General features: G+C 38.7%; 1 protein-coding gene across 2 annotated transcripts; it reads left to right on the forward strand.

Annotated features, from left to right (window-relative positions):
- The first annotated feature begins 2109 nt into the window (after window positions 1-2109).
- On the forward strand, window positions 2110-17614 carry chgb (chromogranin B). 2 transcript variants are annotated; one of them, XM_056445500.1, is made up of 5 exons: window positions 2110-2275; window positions 2468-2514; window positions 2604-2697; window positions 5289-7225; window positions 16911-17614. In XM_056445500.1, the coding sequence occupies exons 1-5, from the start codon at window positions 2230-2232 to the stop codon at window positions 16968-16970; spliced, it is 2184 nt and encodes a 727-aa protein (XP_056301475.1). In that variant the 5' UTR covers window positions 2110-2229; the 3' UTR covers window positions 16971-17614. The 2 variants fall into 2 exon arrangements, with proteins under 2 accessions (XP_056301475.1, XP_056301476.1); XM_056445501.1 differs by having other exon boundaries at window positions 16914-17614.
- The last annotated feature ends 770 nt before the right edge of the window (window positions 17615-18384 follow it).

Here is an 18384-nt window from a genome sequence, read left to right on the forward strand (position 1 = left end):
GTTGGGTTTAGGGGTGGGGTTAGGTGCCACGCGTCCTTTTTAAAATCGTACAATTTCGTACGACTGAACTCGTACGAATTCGTACCAATTAGCCTCTAAACTGACAAAGCGTAAAACACTTACGTTTTCTCGTGAGATCAGGCTGGATTTGCTTATCCCCCAATGACGATGGGGTTTAGGGGTGGGGTTTGGTGCCACGCCTCCTTTTAAAATTGTACAATTTTGTACAACTGAACTCGTACGAATTAGCCAATAAACTGACAAAATGGTAAAATAGGTTTTCTCGTGAGATCAGGCTGCAAAAATCATATAACAATTTTTAAATACAAATATTTTTTTCTAATTTTAACAAACAACTTAAACTTGTAATTTCAATCATTACTTACTATAAAGTCCAATTTTACAGCATTTTTACTGTTGATTTAGTTATTATTTTGAATCAAATGGCAAATCCTTTCATTTAAATAAAATACGATTGACAGTCGTAAAGCTTTCACTGCATTGATACCCGTTCCGGAATTCATATTAGTACCACAACATTTATTTCCAAGAGAAACTGTCTCACAGGGAAATGAAAAGGCGAGCCGCAAACATGGCCACAGGCTCTTCCGCCTGCATTTGACAAGCTAAAATGTGGCCTGTTTCTTATTCTGCTTGTGTGGATGATGAATCCACCAAAAATCCATAAATCAGAGCCAGTCTTTCATCATTCTGCTGCTGTTAAACTCCAAGCGCCTCGTGTTCATGTCAACTACAGCATCCCAGGTGCAATCCGTCTGCAAAAACTCTGAGCACACCAGCCAGAAATTACTTTGGAGATTCACAAATCACACAGCCAAGAATGAAGCGGCGTCTGTAAACTGCACAACACACACTCTACCGGCAAACGAGATGTTATTATTTAATCAATTATGGATGATAATTTAAAAAAATGTCTTTATTAAATTTATTGTATAACGATGGTTTGTTCTGTAGACTGTCGAAAAAAAATAGCTTAAAGGGGCTAATAATTTTGACCTGAAAATGTTTTTATTTTTAAATGTAAATATTTGTTTTATTTCGGCTAGAATAAAAACTAAGACTTTCTCCAGAAGAAAAAATATTATGAGACATACTGTGAAAATTTCCTTGCTCTGTTAAACATCATTTGGGAAACATTTAAAAAAAGAAAAAAATTAAGAGGGTTAATAAATTCTGATTTCAACTGTATATAAATGTCACATTCTATAGCAGCATGCCCAAACTGGGGCCCGTGGGCCAAAGTTGGCCCATTCTAACCTTTGATTTGGCCCACCATCCCATCTGAGAAGAGAGGAAGAATGATGGGATGGTTTAGAGACTGTCATTTCTAAATTAATATTGCATTTTGTTTGTTTGTTTTATTGCTAAGCTATGAAAAACTAACTGAAATGAATAGCTTTAAATGAATCAGAGTTTTTCTTAAAAGTACATACTGTCACCCGACGGATAGAAGGCGAAGGCAGATTCTGCTTGACTGGTGTATTCAGCTTTGATTCCACTGTTATAAATGTGATTGTTTATGTTTTTATTGTAATAATTTATCATTTAAAAAATCATATTGCATTAGTTAATACGATTTAAAGGCCTTTTTAAAAGGTTTATTTTTAAATATTATGAAATAAATTAGGAATTTACCAATGGGAGCTTTAAAGTAATATAGCTTGGTATATTCGGCCCACAGCTCTCCATGATATTTAGTTTTTGGCTCTTCATACGAAAACGTGTGTGCACCCCTGTCCTATAGCATCCTATAAAGATCTGTAAGGGGTGTACTTATTTATGAAGGGTGCTTTATATTATTTAAAAATCAAGCTACGAAAACAAATCCACGTGACAACCTCCGCTACTGAGTTACATTACTCAACATCTCAAACTCCCAGGCTGAAGAGTGATGAGAGAGAAACTGTGCATGTAAATGTATTAACAAGTGCACCGACGTAACTTCCATACTAAACATAGGCAAAGTATTGTAAGATTTAATTTACGTGTGTGTGTGTGTGCGGTAGTCCTATTTAGGAATCACATTAGGCGTGACGTAAGCAGCGCATGAACTGACGAGCGCAGACCCGCGTGTCCCGCGCGCTCAAAACAGACGCAGCGCGCGCTCCGAGCCGCAGACGAGCTTCTCTCTGCTCATCCACACAGAAAAAAACACGACAAAAGATCTGATACGGATAACAAAGACAGGAGAAAACATCTCAGTGCATCATGAAGTTTGCGGCTTTTCTCTGCGTGCTTGTCTTCCTCGCTGCGGGTAAGTCAAATACTGGAGAATCACTGGATAAACACTTCAGCACCACGGTCAGCACCACGACACTTTCACTGCAGGACTATAGTAGTAGATCATGACGGATATCTCCTCTTTAGGATGTTTTTTGTACAAGTTAAAGCTAATTGATGATACTGATATAACGATTACTGTAATACAAAGCTTTTACTCTGTCAGATGGAGGGTCCATACCAGTTGAGCAGGACAGCCGAAGAGAGGAGCTGGTATGCTGTATCTTCTGTCTATATGAAAAACAAAACAATGTATTAATGTTTCTATTTGCTTTAATAAAAGTACCTTCCTTCTTTTATAGCTTACCAAGTGTTTAGTTGAGATCCTTTCAAAGGCGCTGTATAAGACTGATGATACTCCGCTGCATCCAGAATGCAGAAACATCCTCGCACAAGGTATGTGTTGCATTCAGTGTTTTTGAGGTTGGAGAATTATGATTTATTAGTGGATAATCTAATATGAACACTGAAAAAAGATTGATTCATCGCATTTACTATATTTTTGTAAGGTAAATGGTTGCAAAAAATTAATATAGGCTTAATTTAAATAAATTAAATTTAGTAATGTTCAACTTAGTTTAAATTTAGCCGATATAAATTGTTTGCAATCAGTTATCTTAAAAATAAAATGTAGCAAATCCAATGATCATCTTTTTTTTTTTCAGTGCAGACATCTCATCAGGGTAAATCCAGCATAACAGTGTTTGCATTTAAATGTGTTGTGAAATATCATTTGGACATGTAGCGCGAGAACAGTCGCACTATATTACCATCAATTCTAACCTCAGCACATCCTGCTTGGTGGATGAGACAGTTGTGGGTCAGTGGCTTCATTCTAAGACTGCAGACTAATAATTGGATGAATTCATGCAATGCATACACACTGAAATGGAAATGAGCTACAAGCAGTGGTGAAAAAAGGGTACTGAAAAATCATACTCGAGTAAAAGTACCATTAACTTCCTAAAACAAAGTGCAAGTAGAGTCAAATTATCTGATAGTCTGAGTAAAAAGTAGCACTACTTAAAGTAGTCAAGAATTGCAAAGAGTGTGTATTATGCAAATTGTGCATGTATTTAAAAACAAAGCATTCTGTAGTACATTTAGTTGTTATTTAGCGCCATTTGGTGATTTTACTCATCATACATACAGCAGGAATGTGCCTTCTCATCTCAGGATTCTCTCGGTCATTGCAAGTATTCTGATTATTCTACTTAAGCAATCCTCATAGATGATAAAATAAAGTGATTGCAGATTGAAATAAAATAGTGCAGTAAGTACTGATACTGATACTTAAGTATGTTTTCTTTGAAATTGGTCAAGTAGAATAATCCAGGCTCATTCTGAGAATGTAGTCCCGGGGACGTTTCTGGAGACCGCGAAATACGTCCCGGGAGGTACGTATTTTTGCAGTTTTTGTTTTCGCGAGTCCGCGAGAGGCCGCTGTCGAACGACCTTCCGCCTGTCTGCCTGGATGACAGAATGATTGACCGTGCGACCGGCCAATCGGCTGACCCACCCTCCTCCATCCCTAAACCCAACCACGATTCACAAAAGCCGTCCAGAAAAAGAAAAACCCTCGTCTGATTTTTACCACGTTTTCGGATTTTGACCACATTCTCACCCTGTGACGAACTTGTTCCCTTCATTTTTTGGATTTTGTTTTTGTTTTCTTACCTGATTTCTGGAACCGCTCTTCCCCGGACTCGAACCCGGTCGTCGTCGTCGTGGTCAGCCCCTCTCTGCGCCTCGAGTCCGCCAGAGTACACGAAGAGCTAACCGGACAAACTGGTTGCAGCGGGAAAGCCCTCCACACGGAGGCGAGCGGCCGGCCGGCAAGCGCCGAAGGGAACGGCGTATCACCGCCCCGCAGTGTTCGCTTAAAAAAATGAAATGCAGCCGTACGTACCCCCGGCTACGTATTTCGCAGTCTCCAGAAACGTCCACGGGACTACGTTCTCAGAATGAGCCTGGGTTGGAATAATCAGTCCTGTGATTTCTGTCCTATCAAATCAAAAAACAATGAATTGCAAATTAATCAAATTACTGTAACCAAATAATTTAATCAGGAATTGTACTTCACTAAGTGGTTTTAAAAATTTGTACTGTTACGCCCCATGTGGCTAAACGTAATTATGACAACCCAAGTTGGCAAACGGGGTGTGGCAAAAAAAGTGGTACGCTTTATTTACAATGATAAAGATAAGAAAAAAATAAGAATATTTAATCACCCAAAGTATATTTACAAATGCATACAATAAATGCAAAGGAAACAAATAAGCAAGTTGAAACAAACCTTACAGAGGGAAGGAAATTAAGCAGTGCCAATTAAAGCAAATAACAAATGAAACACAAACTAAACTTTAACTAAACCCTCCTCACTTCTAAATAACTAAAGAGAAAGCTGAAAATAGGGAAAAAAAACGTCTTAGGAAAAATAGGAAAAAACATACTTAAGTATGTTTACTTCTTGTGCATTTATTGTACACATTTGTAAATATACTTTGGGTGATTAAATATTCTTTTTCTTTCTTATCTTTAACATTGTAAATAAAGCGTAGCACTTTTTTTGCCACACCCCGTTTGCCAGCTCAGGGGGATTTAAAAGATATTGGGTTGTCATAATTATGTTTAGCCCTTTTCATCCTCTGAGCCACATGGGGCATATTTGGTTACAGTATTTTGATTAATTTTAATTCATTGTTTTACGATTTGATTGGACAGAAATCACAGGACTGATTAGTCTCATTAACCAATCTTCGTAGACAAGAAAAAATAAAATAGTGACTGCAGGCTGAAAGTAAATAGTGCAGTAAAAGTACTGGTACAGCACTAAAACACAGTTAAGTAAAAGTACACATTTTAAAAGCTATTTAGTAAAGTACAATTCCTGATTAAAAACTACTCAATTACTTTATTCATTTGCAATTCGTTGTTTTACACCACTGGTTACAAGTAACCTTTTTTTAATCTCTACCTCTATTTAGGACCAGGTCATTCCAAAGATGTGAAAGATGCTCAAGAACCAACTCAAGAGGAGCTGAAAAAACCAAGAGATGAGTCTAAAGTCAAAGATGAGGAACTCATTGACCATCTCCTCAAGACTGCTGACAAACGGGAGGAGCTGGGTGATGAACGGAGCCAAGAAGAATTCCCAAGCTTCATGAAAAGAGGAATCAAGGGTAAACATGAGGGAGTGGATGACGAACGAAGCCAAGAAGAGTTCCCAAGTTTCATGAAGCGAAGACTAAAGGAAAAACGTGAGGGAATGGATGACGATCGAAGCCAGGAAGAGTTCCCAAGTTTCATGAAGAGAAGACTGAAAGAAAAACGTGAGGGAATGGATGACGATCGAAGCCAGGAAGAGTTCCCAAGTTTCATGAAGAGAAGACTAAAGGAAAAACGTGAGGGAATGGATGACGATCGAAGCCAGGAAGAGTTCCCAAGTTTCATGAAGAGAAGACTTAAAGAAAAACGCGAGGGAATGGATGACGATCGAAGCCAGGAAGAGTTCCCAAGTTTCATGAAGAGAAGACTGAAAGAAAAACGTGAGGGAATGGATGACGATCGAAGCCAGGAAGAGTTCCCAAGTTTCATGAAGAGGAGACTAAAGGAAAAACGTGAGGGAATGGATGACGAACGAAGCCAAGAAGATTTCCCAAGTTTCTATAAAAGATTCAACATGCATAAAAGAGAAGATTCTGATGATGACAGAAGCCAGGAGGAGTTTCCTCAGAAAAGATTTTTCTCTATGATTTACAAGCGTGATAATCCCGATGAGGAGCGGAGTCAGGAGGAATATCCTTTCTACGAGTATAAAAGAAGTCATCTTCTGACCAGCAGGGAAAAACGTGATGAACTGGACTACGACAGAAGTCAAGAAGCCTTCCCAAGCTACATGATCAAAAGAACCTACGGGGACGGAGATGAAGAAGATGAGGGGATGGAGAAGAGGATCTGGAAGCCGACCCACAGATACCACCATAAGAAAAAGTACCACAAACGCAGCGAGAACGGGGATATCGAAGAACCAGATTACGATAGAAGTCAAGAAGACTTCCCAAGCTACGTCAACAAAAGAAACTACATGAATGGAGAAGAAATGGATGAAGAAAGTGAAGAGAGAGAGAAGAGGATCTGGAAGCCAACGCACAGATATCATCACAAGAAAAAGCACCACAAGCGCAGTGAGAATGGAGATATCGAAGATCCAGATTATGACCGAAGTCAAGAAGACTTTCCAAGCTACACCAAAAGAACCTACGAGGATGGAGAAGAAATGGATGAAGAAAGTGAGGAGATAGAAAAGAGGATCTGGAAGCCAACGCACAGATACCATCACAAGAAAAAGCACCACAAGCGCAGCGAGAATGGAGATATCGAAGATCCAGACTATGACAGAAGCCAAGAAGACTTCCCAAGCAAAAGGAGCCAAGGTCACTCCAAACAAACTGAGGATTTGGTGAACGCGCAACCTGAGGGGTCTGAAGAGCAAGATGAGGATATTGCAAAACGATACTGGAAGCCCACACACAGATATCACCACAAAAAACATTACCGCAACAAGCGTGGTGACTCCATGGAGCTTGAGGATGAAGGTGAAGCCAGCCAGGAGGTTGAAGAGGAGCTCAACAAAGGACAACTGAATTCAGCAGAAGCTGCGTTGAGATACCTAACAAACAAAAAGAAGGAGTTAGAGGAGCGTCTACTCAACAAAGGTGACGGCTACGAGAAACGCTCTCCATGGATTGACAGAGGTTACTACCACCCAGCCTGGTACAAAAAGAGCCTGAAGGTGGGAGAAAGTACTGATCAGCACCCCCACCACACTCTAGAGGAACTCGCTAAGACTCTCAGATACAAAAGGGGCTTGATTTCTCAAGAGGAGTCACCGGAGGAGGCAATCAGCGCCCCGCAACAGGAGGTACAGTATGCTTGACAGTATCCTCCTCCGAGAGTTACTAAGGGTTAAACGTCCCGTGAAATTAAAATAAAGTAAATCAGTATTGTTAGTTTTTAGGATATCTATAAGCTAGTGTGCTCCGAAACAGTGACAAAATTTGTATTTAGTAGATATAAAGCAGATATAAACATGTAAAGCTTGTAGTTTGTCACTTCCACCTAAATGGATCAACGGTTTTATTCACGTCACCTCATACAGTTTCTCGTCAAATATTGACCAATCAAATGCTCTCTAGTATCTGACATGCCCCGCCCCCTTCAAGATGATTCTCATTTGCTTTTCATTTAATGTGTTTGAGCTTAACTACTCTCACGGGCAGAGCTGTTGTAAAACAAGACACTATTGGCTGTTTTTTTTTAAAGGGGAGGTGCTACACTATGTCCCACCCTCTCTTTATGGTTCATTTATATGAAGCTGGATCTGAATTTGAATTGTGTTCATTTGAATTATTGACAATTGTAATTTAATAAAGCTGAATTTTTATATGCCGTTAAATTTTATTTTAATTAGACTTTTTTTAATTTCATAACTTGAATATTGAACATTTGAAATTTAAGATAACTGAATTTGTCAAGGCTGTTTTTTATAGATGTATTTCCTAACTTTAGATTTTTTATGTTCTGAATTCATGGACTGCAGATATCCAGTTTCTAAAAATACAGTTTTAAGTTTTCAGATGAAGAAATTCAGAACATCAAATTCAATATCCTGAAATTCAAAACCAGAAATTCAGCTCATGAAATTCAGATTGAGCAGAAAGTAGGTCAGGGGTGATCAACAGGGAAGAGTAGACGATAACCGAAAAGGCAAACTAAGCATTTTGGCCAATCACAGAGCTGTATGAGTTAACTGGTGTATGTGAGGCTCAGGAAACTGACAATCAGGGGTCAGCTATTTTCAGTAGTTTGTGTAAAAAATAAAATAATAATAATAAAGATAATATCTATCTATCTATCTATCTATCTATCTATCTATATATATATATATATATATATATATATATATATATATATATATATATATATATATATATATGCTTCAGTGAACCAAATTCATATATTTAATTCAATTACATCTCACTGGTTAATTTTATTTAACGTTTTTGGGGTTTTGAGGGATAAATAGCTGATTAAGACCTATACGGTAACCTCTGATGAGTTATTTCAACAGACACAGGGCTCTTTCACCTTTAAGGACTTTTCCAGCTCTTTCCAGGTGCATTTTCAAACAGTCCCAGCGTTTTACAACTGTGGTAAATGACATATTTGCATGCACACACTTCTTCATCACATTATATAACATGCTATTTGTTAAATATAGTATAGTGCATTATAGCATAGTAAAGTATTTTAAGGAACATTTTTATGATATGTTTGTCCAAAGCCCATTATCAACACTGAAATGCTGCCTCTATTAAATATCATCTATTTACATCTAAGATGTCATATTTAACCTTACATTTACATTTATTTAAATGATCTGATTTTTCAATATATAAAAAAATATTACATTATTTTTGGCTAAAATACATTAAAACCAAAATGTCCACTGTGTGGCGCAAAATCTTTCTTTGTCACTGAATTGTTCATTCAGAGTCGTTCGATTAGGCTCATTTATAAATGAATTAAGTGACTCACTATGAATGATTCGCTCAGAGATTTCTTGTTAACCTCATTTGTTAAGTGCTTAAAACTTTATTTCAAATAGTAAAACATAAGAGCCGTTAAAAAGTCTATATTGTTGTGAACAGCATACAGGGAAAACCACTTGAGTTTCCAACATGTTTGTTTTATGTAACCCGAAACTGAAAGCAGCCTTCCCCATACCAGCTAAAATACATTTGAGTTTACTTTTACATTAGGCTATGTGTAGATAAAAAACATTTATTTTTACCTATATCCAGAGCACCCACCCATACCCCCACCCTCACAATTCGAACCCTGTAATTCGTCCTTAACTATGAATCAAGCAGAGGTGAGTGATTCTCCTTGTTGATCACGCCTGACCTACTTTCTACTGAATCTGAATTTCTGGTTTTGAATTTTAGGGTATTGAATTTGATGTTCTGAATTTCATCTTAAAAACTTAAAATGATATTTTCAGAAACTGGATATCTGCAGTCCAGGAACTCAGAACATTAAAAAAATCTGAAATTTGAAAATACGTCCATAAAATATTCAGCCTTGACAAATTCAGTTATCTTAAGTTTCAGATGTTCAATATTCAAGTTATGAAATTCAAATTGAGTTAAAAAAAAAATTTTAACGGCATATAAAATTCAGATTTATTAAATTACAATTGTCAATACTTCAAATGAACACAATTCAAATTCAGATTGTTTGGGCATATTTTTAGCTCCATACGTTTAAGATTATGTGAAACATCGAATAAAAAAAAAAGTGCACATTTCAAAGCATTTCACGGGACTTTTAAGTGTGTCACTCACTTAGGGTCTTGCTGAATTTGAACCGGTAACCATTACAGGGGCACACACAGTGCCAATAGTGATGGCCGGAAGATGGTATGTGCACGCACGCATAACACATGAGTTCATGTAAAAAGTGTCGGAGGGCTCTTATATAAGACACTATTGTAGAACATATGATGTTATCATCACATACCTCACAAATCCAAACTGACAACTCCCAAACTGTTTGGACGTTTAATATTGATTGGGAGCTCGTGAACGCACCTCTTACACGGTACGAGACATGACCATACAACCATCACCATTTTCCATGCAACCAAAAACACCGATAACACTTTAGAATAATATCCGTTAGTTAATATTTACTAACAATAACCAAGTATGAATACCTTTGTAAAACATTTATTAATGCATTATTAACATCCAAATTCATGCTGTTCACATTAGTTAATGCACAGTCTCATGCTGTTCACATTAGTTAATGCATAACATGAACGTCTGTTAACATGAACTAATGTTATTGAAACTTAAATAACGTCAGCTAACATTAACAAAGATATAATAAACGTATTACTAATTGTTTGTTAATATATTAGTAAAGACATTTACCTATGGACCATTATTTTAAAGTGTTACCAAAAAAATCATGACAGTCAAAAAAAGCACCATCTACACCAGAGTTCACCAGACTTGTTCCTGGAGGTCCGGTGTCCTGCAGATTTTAGCTTCAACCCTAATCAAACACACCTGAACAAGCTAATCAAGGTCTTACTAGGTATACTTGTAACACCCAGGCAGGTGTGTTGAGGCAAGTTGGAGCTAAACCCTGCAGGGCACCGGACCTCCAGGAACGAGATTGGTGACCCCTGATCTACACCCAACTTCAGGCTGATGGTTCAGAACATTGTTTTTTTTTTTTAGGAGACCTTTTAAAGCGTTAACTGTCACACCCATTTCCGAGTGTAGGCCTGCAAGGGTCAGAATTCAAATCAGTATAATTCTGGAACGGCGACGCAGTGGCGCAGTAGGTAGTGCTGTCGCCTCACAGCAAGAAAGTCGCTGGTTCGAGCCTCGGCTAGGTCAGTTGGCGTTTCTGTGTGGAGTTTGCATGTTCTCCCTGCGTTCGCGTGGGTTTCCTCCGGGTGCTCCGGTTTCTCCCACAGTCCAAAGACATGCGGTACAGGTGAATTTGGTAAGCTAAATTGTCCGAAGTGTATGAGTGTGAATGAGTGTATGGATGTTTCCCAGAGATGGGTTGCAGCTGGAAGGGCATCCGCTGCGTAAAACGTGCTGGATAAGTTGGCGGTTCATTCCGCTGTGGCGACCCCAGATTAATAAAGGGAAAAAGCCGAAATGAATGAATGAATAATTCTGGAACACTGAACTCATTCGCATTGCTTTAAAGAATAGACTTTGAGGTTTCTTGCACAGATTAAAGTGGTTTAAAATTAAATACAAAAATAAACAAAACGTTATAACAGTTTACATTCATAGCAATAAAAACAGCTACATTTTATTAAAAATTATATCAATTTAAATATGAAACTTCAATATGAAATAAAAACCTGAGGCCTAAAAATTGTTGTTTTAAAATTGACACACATAGGCTGCTGTACCAACAAAAGTATGCATCCCTTATGTGCTTTAAAACCTTCAAGATTCTGTCTTCTGTTGAACACGAGAAGATATTTTGAAGAATGCTGGATGATGGCACCCATTGACTTTCAAGCTACGGTCACACCGGGCTTTGTGTGTGCGAAATTCTGTCGTGAGGTGCTGTGAAAAGGGGCGGGATTAAACAAGATGATTAGACATTAAAAAAAGCGAGCGATTTGCTCCATGTTTTAAATTTCTGTCCAGACAAGTCATGTTTTGATCCTCGATTGGTCTCATGCAGTCAAGTGATACGATTTTGCAGGTCAGAGTTCACCAAGCTTGAACTTTGCACCGCAGCAACATGCGAAACTTGACAGATGACCTTGCGTTTCCGGTCTGACGCATTAGCGTGCGTATGAATGGAAGTCTATGGGAGGAAAAGCCCAATGTGACCGCAGCTTCACAGTAAAGAGAAAAATTACTATGGAAGTCAGTAGGCACCTATAACCAGCATTCTTCTAAATACCTTCTTTTGTGTTCAACAGAAGAAAGCCAGTTTTGAACAAGGGTGAAAACTGCCCCTTTTATACACTGAATTTTTCAATAATTCAACTCATCAGCTTGTTCAAAGACACATCAAATCCTAAAGGTTAATGACGGGAGACCATAATGTGTACTTTTTCCAAGCAGACTAGGTTACACCACTGATGTATAACAAATGGACTACTTAAAATCCCCCAAAAAACAGCCATAAAAACCATGCACTGACTAAGCCAGTCCGGTCTTGATGGCCGAATTGCAAGCAAAGAATGACATCAATGCAATCAAACTTGCTTTATGGAGCTTGAAATTTTCCACTTGAATGATCTTCTTACTAGACTTCAACATGAATCATTGGATAGACTATGAGAGCACCTCGATATACTCTAATTGTGGTTATTTAGTACATGTGCACCAAAAAAAAAAGTGGGAACTGCCTTCCAGGAATGTTCTCCTTTCACAAGGGCATCTGAGCTATTCAATCCACCCGCAAACATGCACGAATGCTGCATTTGCTGAAGGGTGAAGAGGGATAGCTAGACTCTACAGGATACCAAGAGCATCATCTCTCATCATGACAGGGATATTGTGTAACTACTTTCTATAACATTTCAACTGGGGTTGTGGAAATATGAGATTTCATTTACTAGATCTACCCATGTCCTCTCATTCAGAGTGTTTTTGGGGGTGGGTGTAGGCTGCAAACATTGAATGATAGAAAACACACAAAAGCCCTGGCATTAAAGGGATAGTTCACACTAAAATGAAAATGTACTCAATTTACTCAGCCTCAAGTGCTTTCAAAGCTTTAGGAGTTTTTTTTTCAACTGTTAAACACAACAGATATTTTGATGAAAGCTTAAAATCTGTAACTATTGACTTCCATAGTATGAAAAACAAATACTATGGAAGTCAATTTCAGCATCCCAATTTATACATCCACCATTAACAAAAACAGAATCAATGCGTCCAATTCATTCAGTCACTTTCTTTTCGGCTTAGTCCCTTTATTAATCCAGGGTCACCACAGCGGAATGAACCAGCAACTTATCCAGCACGTTTTTGACACAGCGGATGCCCTTCCAGCTGCAACCCATCTCTGGGAAACATCCACACACTCATACACAACGAACAATTTAGCCTACCCAATTCACCTGTACCGCATGTCTTTGGACTGTGGGGGAAACCTGAGCATGCAGTGGAAACCCACGCAAATGCAGGGAGAACATGCAAACTCCACACAGAAACGCCAATTGACCCAGCCGAGGCTTGAACCAGTGACCTTCTTCCTGTGAGGCGACAGCACTACCTATTGCGCCACTGCATCGCCCTGCATCCGAGATCATCATAAATTTAAATAGGAGTATCCAAAGTTACCCAGACGGTTTAATATTTGCAGATCTTCAAAGAGCAGATCCGTGCATAGTCTAACCACTAATATTACCCACAATCCATTGCATGATGGACGTACATTTGATTAGAACTACAAACACAGGAAAAAAAAGTGTTAAACTACAAACATGGTGGACATGCGAGATTAACGATTAAAAGGAGAGGCTTTAGTCGGCGCCAATAACCTAGTGGTTAGGGCGTCGACATATAGCACCCAGGTGCTCACCGCGACCCAAGTTCGATTCCCGGCTCGAGGTCTTTTACCAATCCTTTCCCACTCTCAATACTTTCCTGTCTGTTAATCTCCACTGTCCTGTCAATAAAGGTGAAAACCCCTAAAAAATTATTATATACAAAAAAAGGAGAGGCTTTAGTAAAGATGTTTGATCTTCACCAAATCATCTGGAATATAATATCATTTGATCATCTGGAATATATTTAATTTAACTATCTGCAATAACCATATAAATTTATATTTTTATTTTAAAGACATGTGCGGTCATTATCTTCTGAATGCACACTCACTGGCCACTTTATTAGGTACACCATACTAGTACCGGGTTGGACCCTCTTTTGCCTTCAGAACTGCCTTAATCCTTCATGGCACAGATTCAACAAGGTACTGGAAATATTCCTCAGAGATTTTGCTCCATGTTGACATGATAGCATCACGCAGTTGCTGCAGATTTGTCAGCTGCACATCCATGATCTGTTTCTCTTGTTCAACTACATCCCAAAGGTGCTCTTTTGGATTGAGATCTGGTGACTGTGGAAGCCACTAGGCCAATTTTGGTGAGTCTGTGCGAATTGTAGCCTCAGTTTCCTGTTCTTAGATGACAGGAGTGGCACCAGAGATGTATAAAGTACTAGAGACCCAGACTTAAGTAAAAGTACAAGTACTCTATCAAAAAGTGACTTGAGTAGAAGTAAAAGTGCTCTTTAAGCACCATACTTAAGTGGAAGTACTAAAGTATTCAACATTTTTTGTACTTAAGTATTGCAAGTAGTTTATTTCAAAATTTACTACTCAAGTACTGAAAGTAAAAGTACAAGTATTGTGTAATGTAGTTATTAAAGAAAGCAGTCAAAAGACATATTGTTTTGTTTATTTTAAATCTCTTTTTTGGGGGCACGTCATTAAGCAGAAAGAAAAGAAACATGACTTACAATACTGTTTTTCTCTCACGCTTGAACCACAGATCTGACAGATTATAACAGCTTTAAAATCTGAAATATTTTATGGCTTATGGCTATGATTTAGTATTCAAAAATGTTTCATTTTGATTATGTTTTAATTAAATTGGTCTTAAACTTCAGATTTTTATAGTATATTTATTCATTCTGGTACTTTTACCATAAACCAACATCTCAACCATTTGGTAGAGGCTGATATTTTAGAAATTATAGGATGTGTTGGGGGAAAATGTATTGATTGTGTTAACTAGCAACATTAGGAGTTAAGAAATGCAATAAATAAAAAAATTCTATTGGTTTTTTCTTGGTGTGACAGTTAAATGGTTACTTGTAATAAAATTGTGTCCTTTAATACAGCAGTAATATATATGAACTGTACCCTTAATTTGACCCGCTCAAAGAAAACACTCTTTCTGAATGTATCAAACAAAACTCATGCACAGAAGACAGCATGAGCATTTATAGCAAATAAACTAATGTAAATATTATCCCGCCTGCTTTTTAAACGCTGACAGGCGAGGTCTTACACCCCTTTGATTGATTATTGTCTTCACCTTCTCAACAGAAAAGGCTGCTATCGGCTTTAGAAATGAAAGCGTTGTTCACTGATGGCGGGAAGAACAGCCGCGGTTACAGTCTATGTATGTATAATACGCGGTTATCACAGGTAATCTATAATAGACACAGTGGAGAAAACTTGCACCTCATACACGCCCAGGTCTGGATCCACAAGTATCGCTTTAACAACCAAGAGGAGATGAACAGTTGAGTCTCACAACATTTCTCTGTAGTAGTGAAATAGCGGCTCGTGTGCTGTGCCGCCTTCACTCGCCCTCGCGCCTCCGTCCTTCGCCATAGTATTGTGACACCGCACATAGGAGATAAATGACGTCAGTACGTAATAACCCGTTATGATCTATTACTGAACCGATATCGACCATTTTGACACCTCTAGTAACGAGTAACGATGCAGCTCATAAAAAATCTATCGGAGTAAAAGTATTAAACTCATCGAAAATATGTACTTAAGTAAAAGTGGAAGTAGGAGAAAAAAACAATACTCCAGTAAAGTACAGATACTGCCTTTTAGTACTTAAGTACAGTAGTGAAGTAGTTCTACTTCGTTACTATACATCTCTGAGTGGCACCCAGTGTCGTCTTCTGCTGCTGTAGAGCATCCACCTCAAGGTTGGACATGTGTGTTCAGAGATGCACTTCTGCAGACCTCGGTTGTAATGAGTGGTTATTTGAGTTACTGTTGCCTTTCTAACAGCTGGAACCAGTTTGGCCATTCTCCTCTGACCTCTGGCATCAACAAGTCATTTGCGCCTACAGAACTGCCACTCACTGGATATTTTCTCTTTTTCAGATCATTCTCTGTAAACCCTAGAGAAGGTTGTGCGTGAAAATCCCAGTAGATCAGCAGTTTCTGAAATACTCAGACCAGCCCGTCTGTCACAAACAACCATGCCACGTTCAAAGTCACTTAAATCACCTTTCTTCCCCATTCTGATGCTCGGTTTGAACTGCAGTAGATCGTCTTGACCAAGTTTACATGCCAAAATGCATTGAGTTGCTGCCATGTGATTGGCTGATAAGAAATTTATGATAACAAGCAGTTGGACATGTGTACCTAATAAAGTGGCCGGTGAGAGTAAAATTATGCAAACAACTGAAGAGATTTCTCTGAATGAAAGACTTGTGAAAGTTAATCTGCTCCCGCTTTGCTAATATGGTGGGAAATTAAATATGAAGGAGAAATATGAACGGTGGAAGAAGATGATTGACGGGACATAACTAAGCAACAGAAGGCTGTTAATGAGGTAGTAGTATGCCCCAAATCTTGCATACTCTTCTGTTACACACTCGAAAAGTACAAACTATTTCTCAAAAAAAAAAAAACAAAACATACTTTTAGGCCATAGTAAAAGTAGGGCGAATGGGGATGCCACAAACTTCCAACATTTTTCTAAACATCTTCTTTTATGATATTTAAACTCACAAAGGTTTAAAATCGCATGAGCAAAGGTCTCAAACTGGATTCCCGGAGGGCCACAGCTCTGCACAGTTTTGCTCGAACTCTAATTATACACACCTGATCCAACTAATCAAGGCTACTAGAGACTATTAAGCAGGTTTGAGTTGGTCAGCGCCAGTGGTGTAGTGGTTAATGCGTCGACACATGCACTCCGAAGCTCACGGCGACCTGAGTTCAATTCCCGCCTGGCGTCCCTTCCCCTCTCTCTGTTCCCAATGCTTTCCTGTCAATAATCTCTACTGTCCTACACATTAAAGATGAAAACCCTGAAAAAAATTATTATAAAAAAAAGCAGCAAGTTTGAGTTGGAGCTAAACTGTGCAGAGCTGTGGATCACCAGTAATCGAGTTCGAGACCATTGCACATGAGGGAGAATAAATCAATTTCTGAGTGAACTACCCCTTTAAGGCATTGTTTTTGAAGAATCCTGACATTTAATTCCTGTGTTTTTCTGTCAGCAGTTAAAACAACTGGAGGAGCTGGCCTCTGTGGATCAACAGATGACGGAAACAACTTAACCATTCAAACCAACTGAGACGTCATCTTTCTGTGTTGCCTGCGTGTGCGGTCTGCTTTAAATGAATGCATTATTATACGTCGTACCCAATTACAACCGCTTTAGACATTTGTTATTGCTGCAAGTCAAGTTTAATGTTTAATGTGAAAGCCTGAAAAACAAGAATAATAGACGCTAACACTTTAGTTTAGGTCACTATTCACGGCATTAACAAACCATCAAGCAGCTCTATTAGCTTAAATAACTACTAATTAGCTGTTTATCAATAGTTATTAAGGTAGAAGTTGGGTTATGTTATGGGTATGATTAGGGATGCAGAATAAGATCATACTTTATAATGAACAGTTAATATCTTAATAATAGGCAGGTAATAATCCACTAGTTAATAGCATGAATTGTGACCTAAACTAAAGTGCTACCTAATAGTTTATATAAAGCAAAACTAGCTACATCATGTGAACACTTTCTCTTTATTGTCATCTAAAATAACCGAGAAAACAAAATGCCCATATACTTTTGACTGTGTTTAAGAGCATGCTACTTTACAGCAGTGAATGATGTAGTAGGTGTTTAAAAGAATGGCTGTCAATTACATTAAACACCCCTGCATTGCTTATTGTTTGCATTTAATAAAATGTGTAATTATGGGACCAGATGAATGTGGATATCGTTTGTGTTTTGATGCTGGAAGCCTTCTTAAATATTACTAAAAGCACATGAAATGTGTTCTCATCCTCCCAAGTTTATATTCAGCTAGTTCAATTTAAAAGGCAATGAAAATAAGTTACTGAATTCACATGCAGGATGCTGAGAAAATAAATGGTCCCACTTATGTAGATGACCAGATTCGCTACGTAGTTGACGATTGCCTACACCTCCCCCTGCCCTAAACCGTCACAGTAGCATGAGGACTACCTTAGTGGGCGGTACAAGGTCCATTACGTCGTTAACGATCGCCTATACCTCCCCCTACCCTAACCCCAACCGTCACAGTAGCATGGGCGCTACCTTAATGGGCGGTACAAGGTAAACTACATAGTTGGCGATTGCCTACACCTCCCCCTACCCTAAACCCAACCGTCACAGTAGCATGGGCGCTACCTTAGTGGGCGGCACAAGGTCCACTACGTAGTTGACGACTGCCTACACCTCCCCCTACCGTAAACCCAACTGTCACAGCAGCATGGGCGCTACCTTAGTGGGCGGTACAAGGTCCACTACGTAGTTGACGATCGCTTATACCTCCCTCTACCCTAAACCCAACCGTCACAGTAGCATGGGCACTACCTTAGTGGGCGGTACAAGGTAAACTACGTAGTTGGCGATTGCCTACACCTCCCCCTAGCCTAAACCCAACTGTCACAGTAGCATGGGCGTTACCTTAGTGGGCGGTACAAGGTCCACTACGTAGTTGT

This window comes from Danio aesculapii, chromosome 20 (genome assembly GCF_903798145.1).
Source record: "Danio aesculapii chromosome 20, fDanAes4.1, whole genome shotgun sequence".
Classification (NCBI taxonomy): domain Eukaryota; kingdom Metazoa; phylum Chordata; class Actinopteri; order Cypriniformes; family Danionidae; genus Danio; species Danio aesculapii.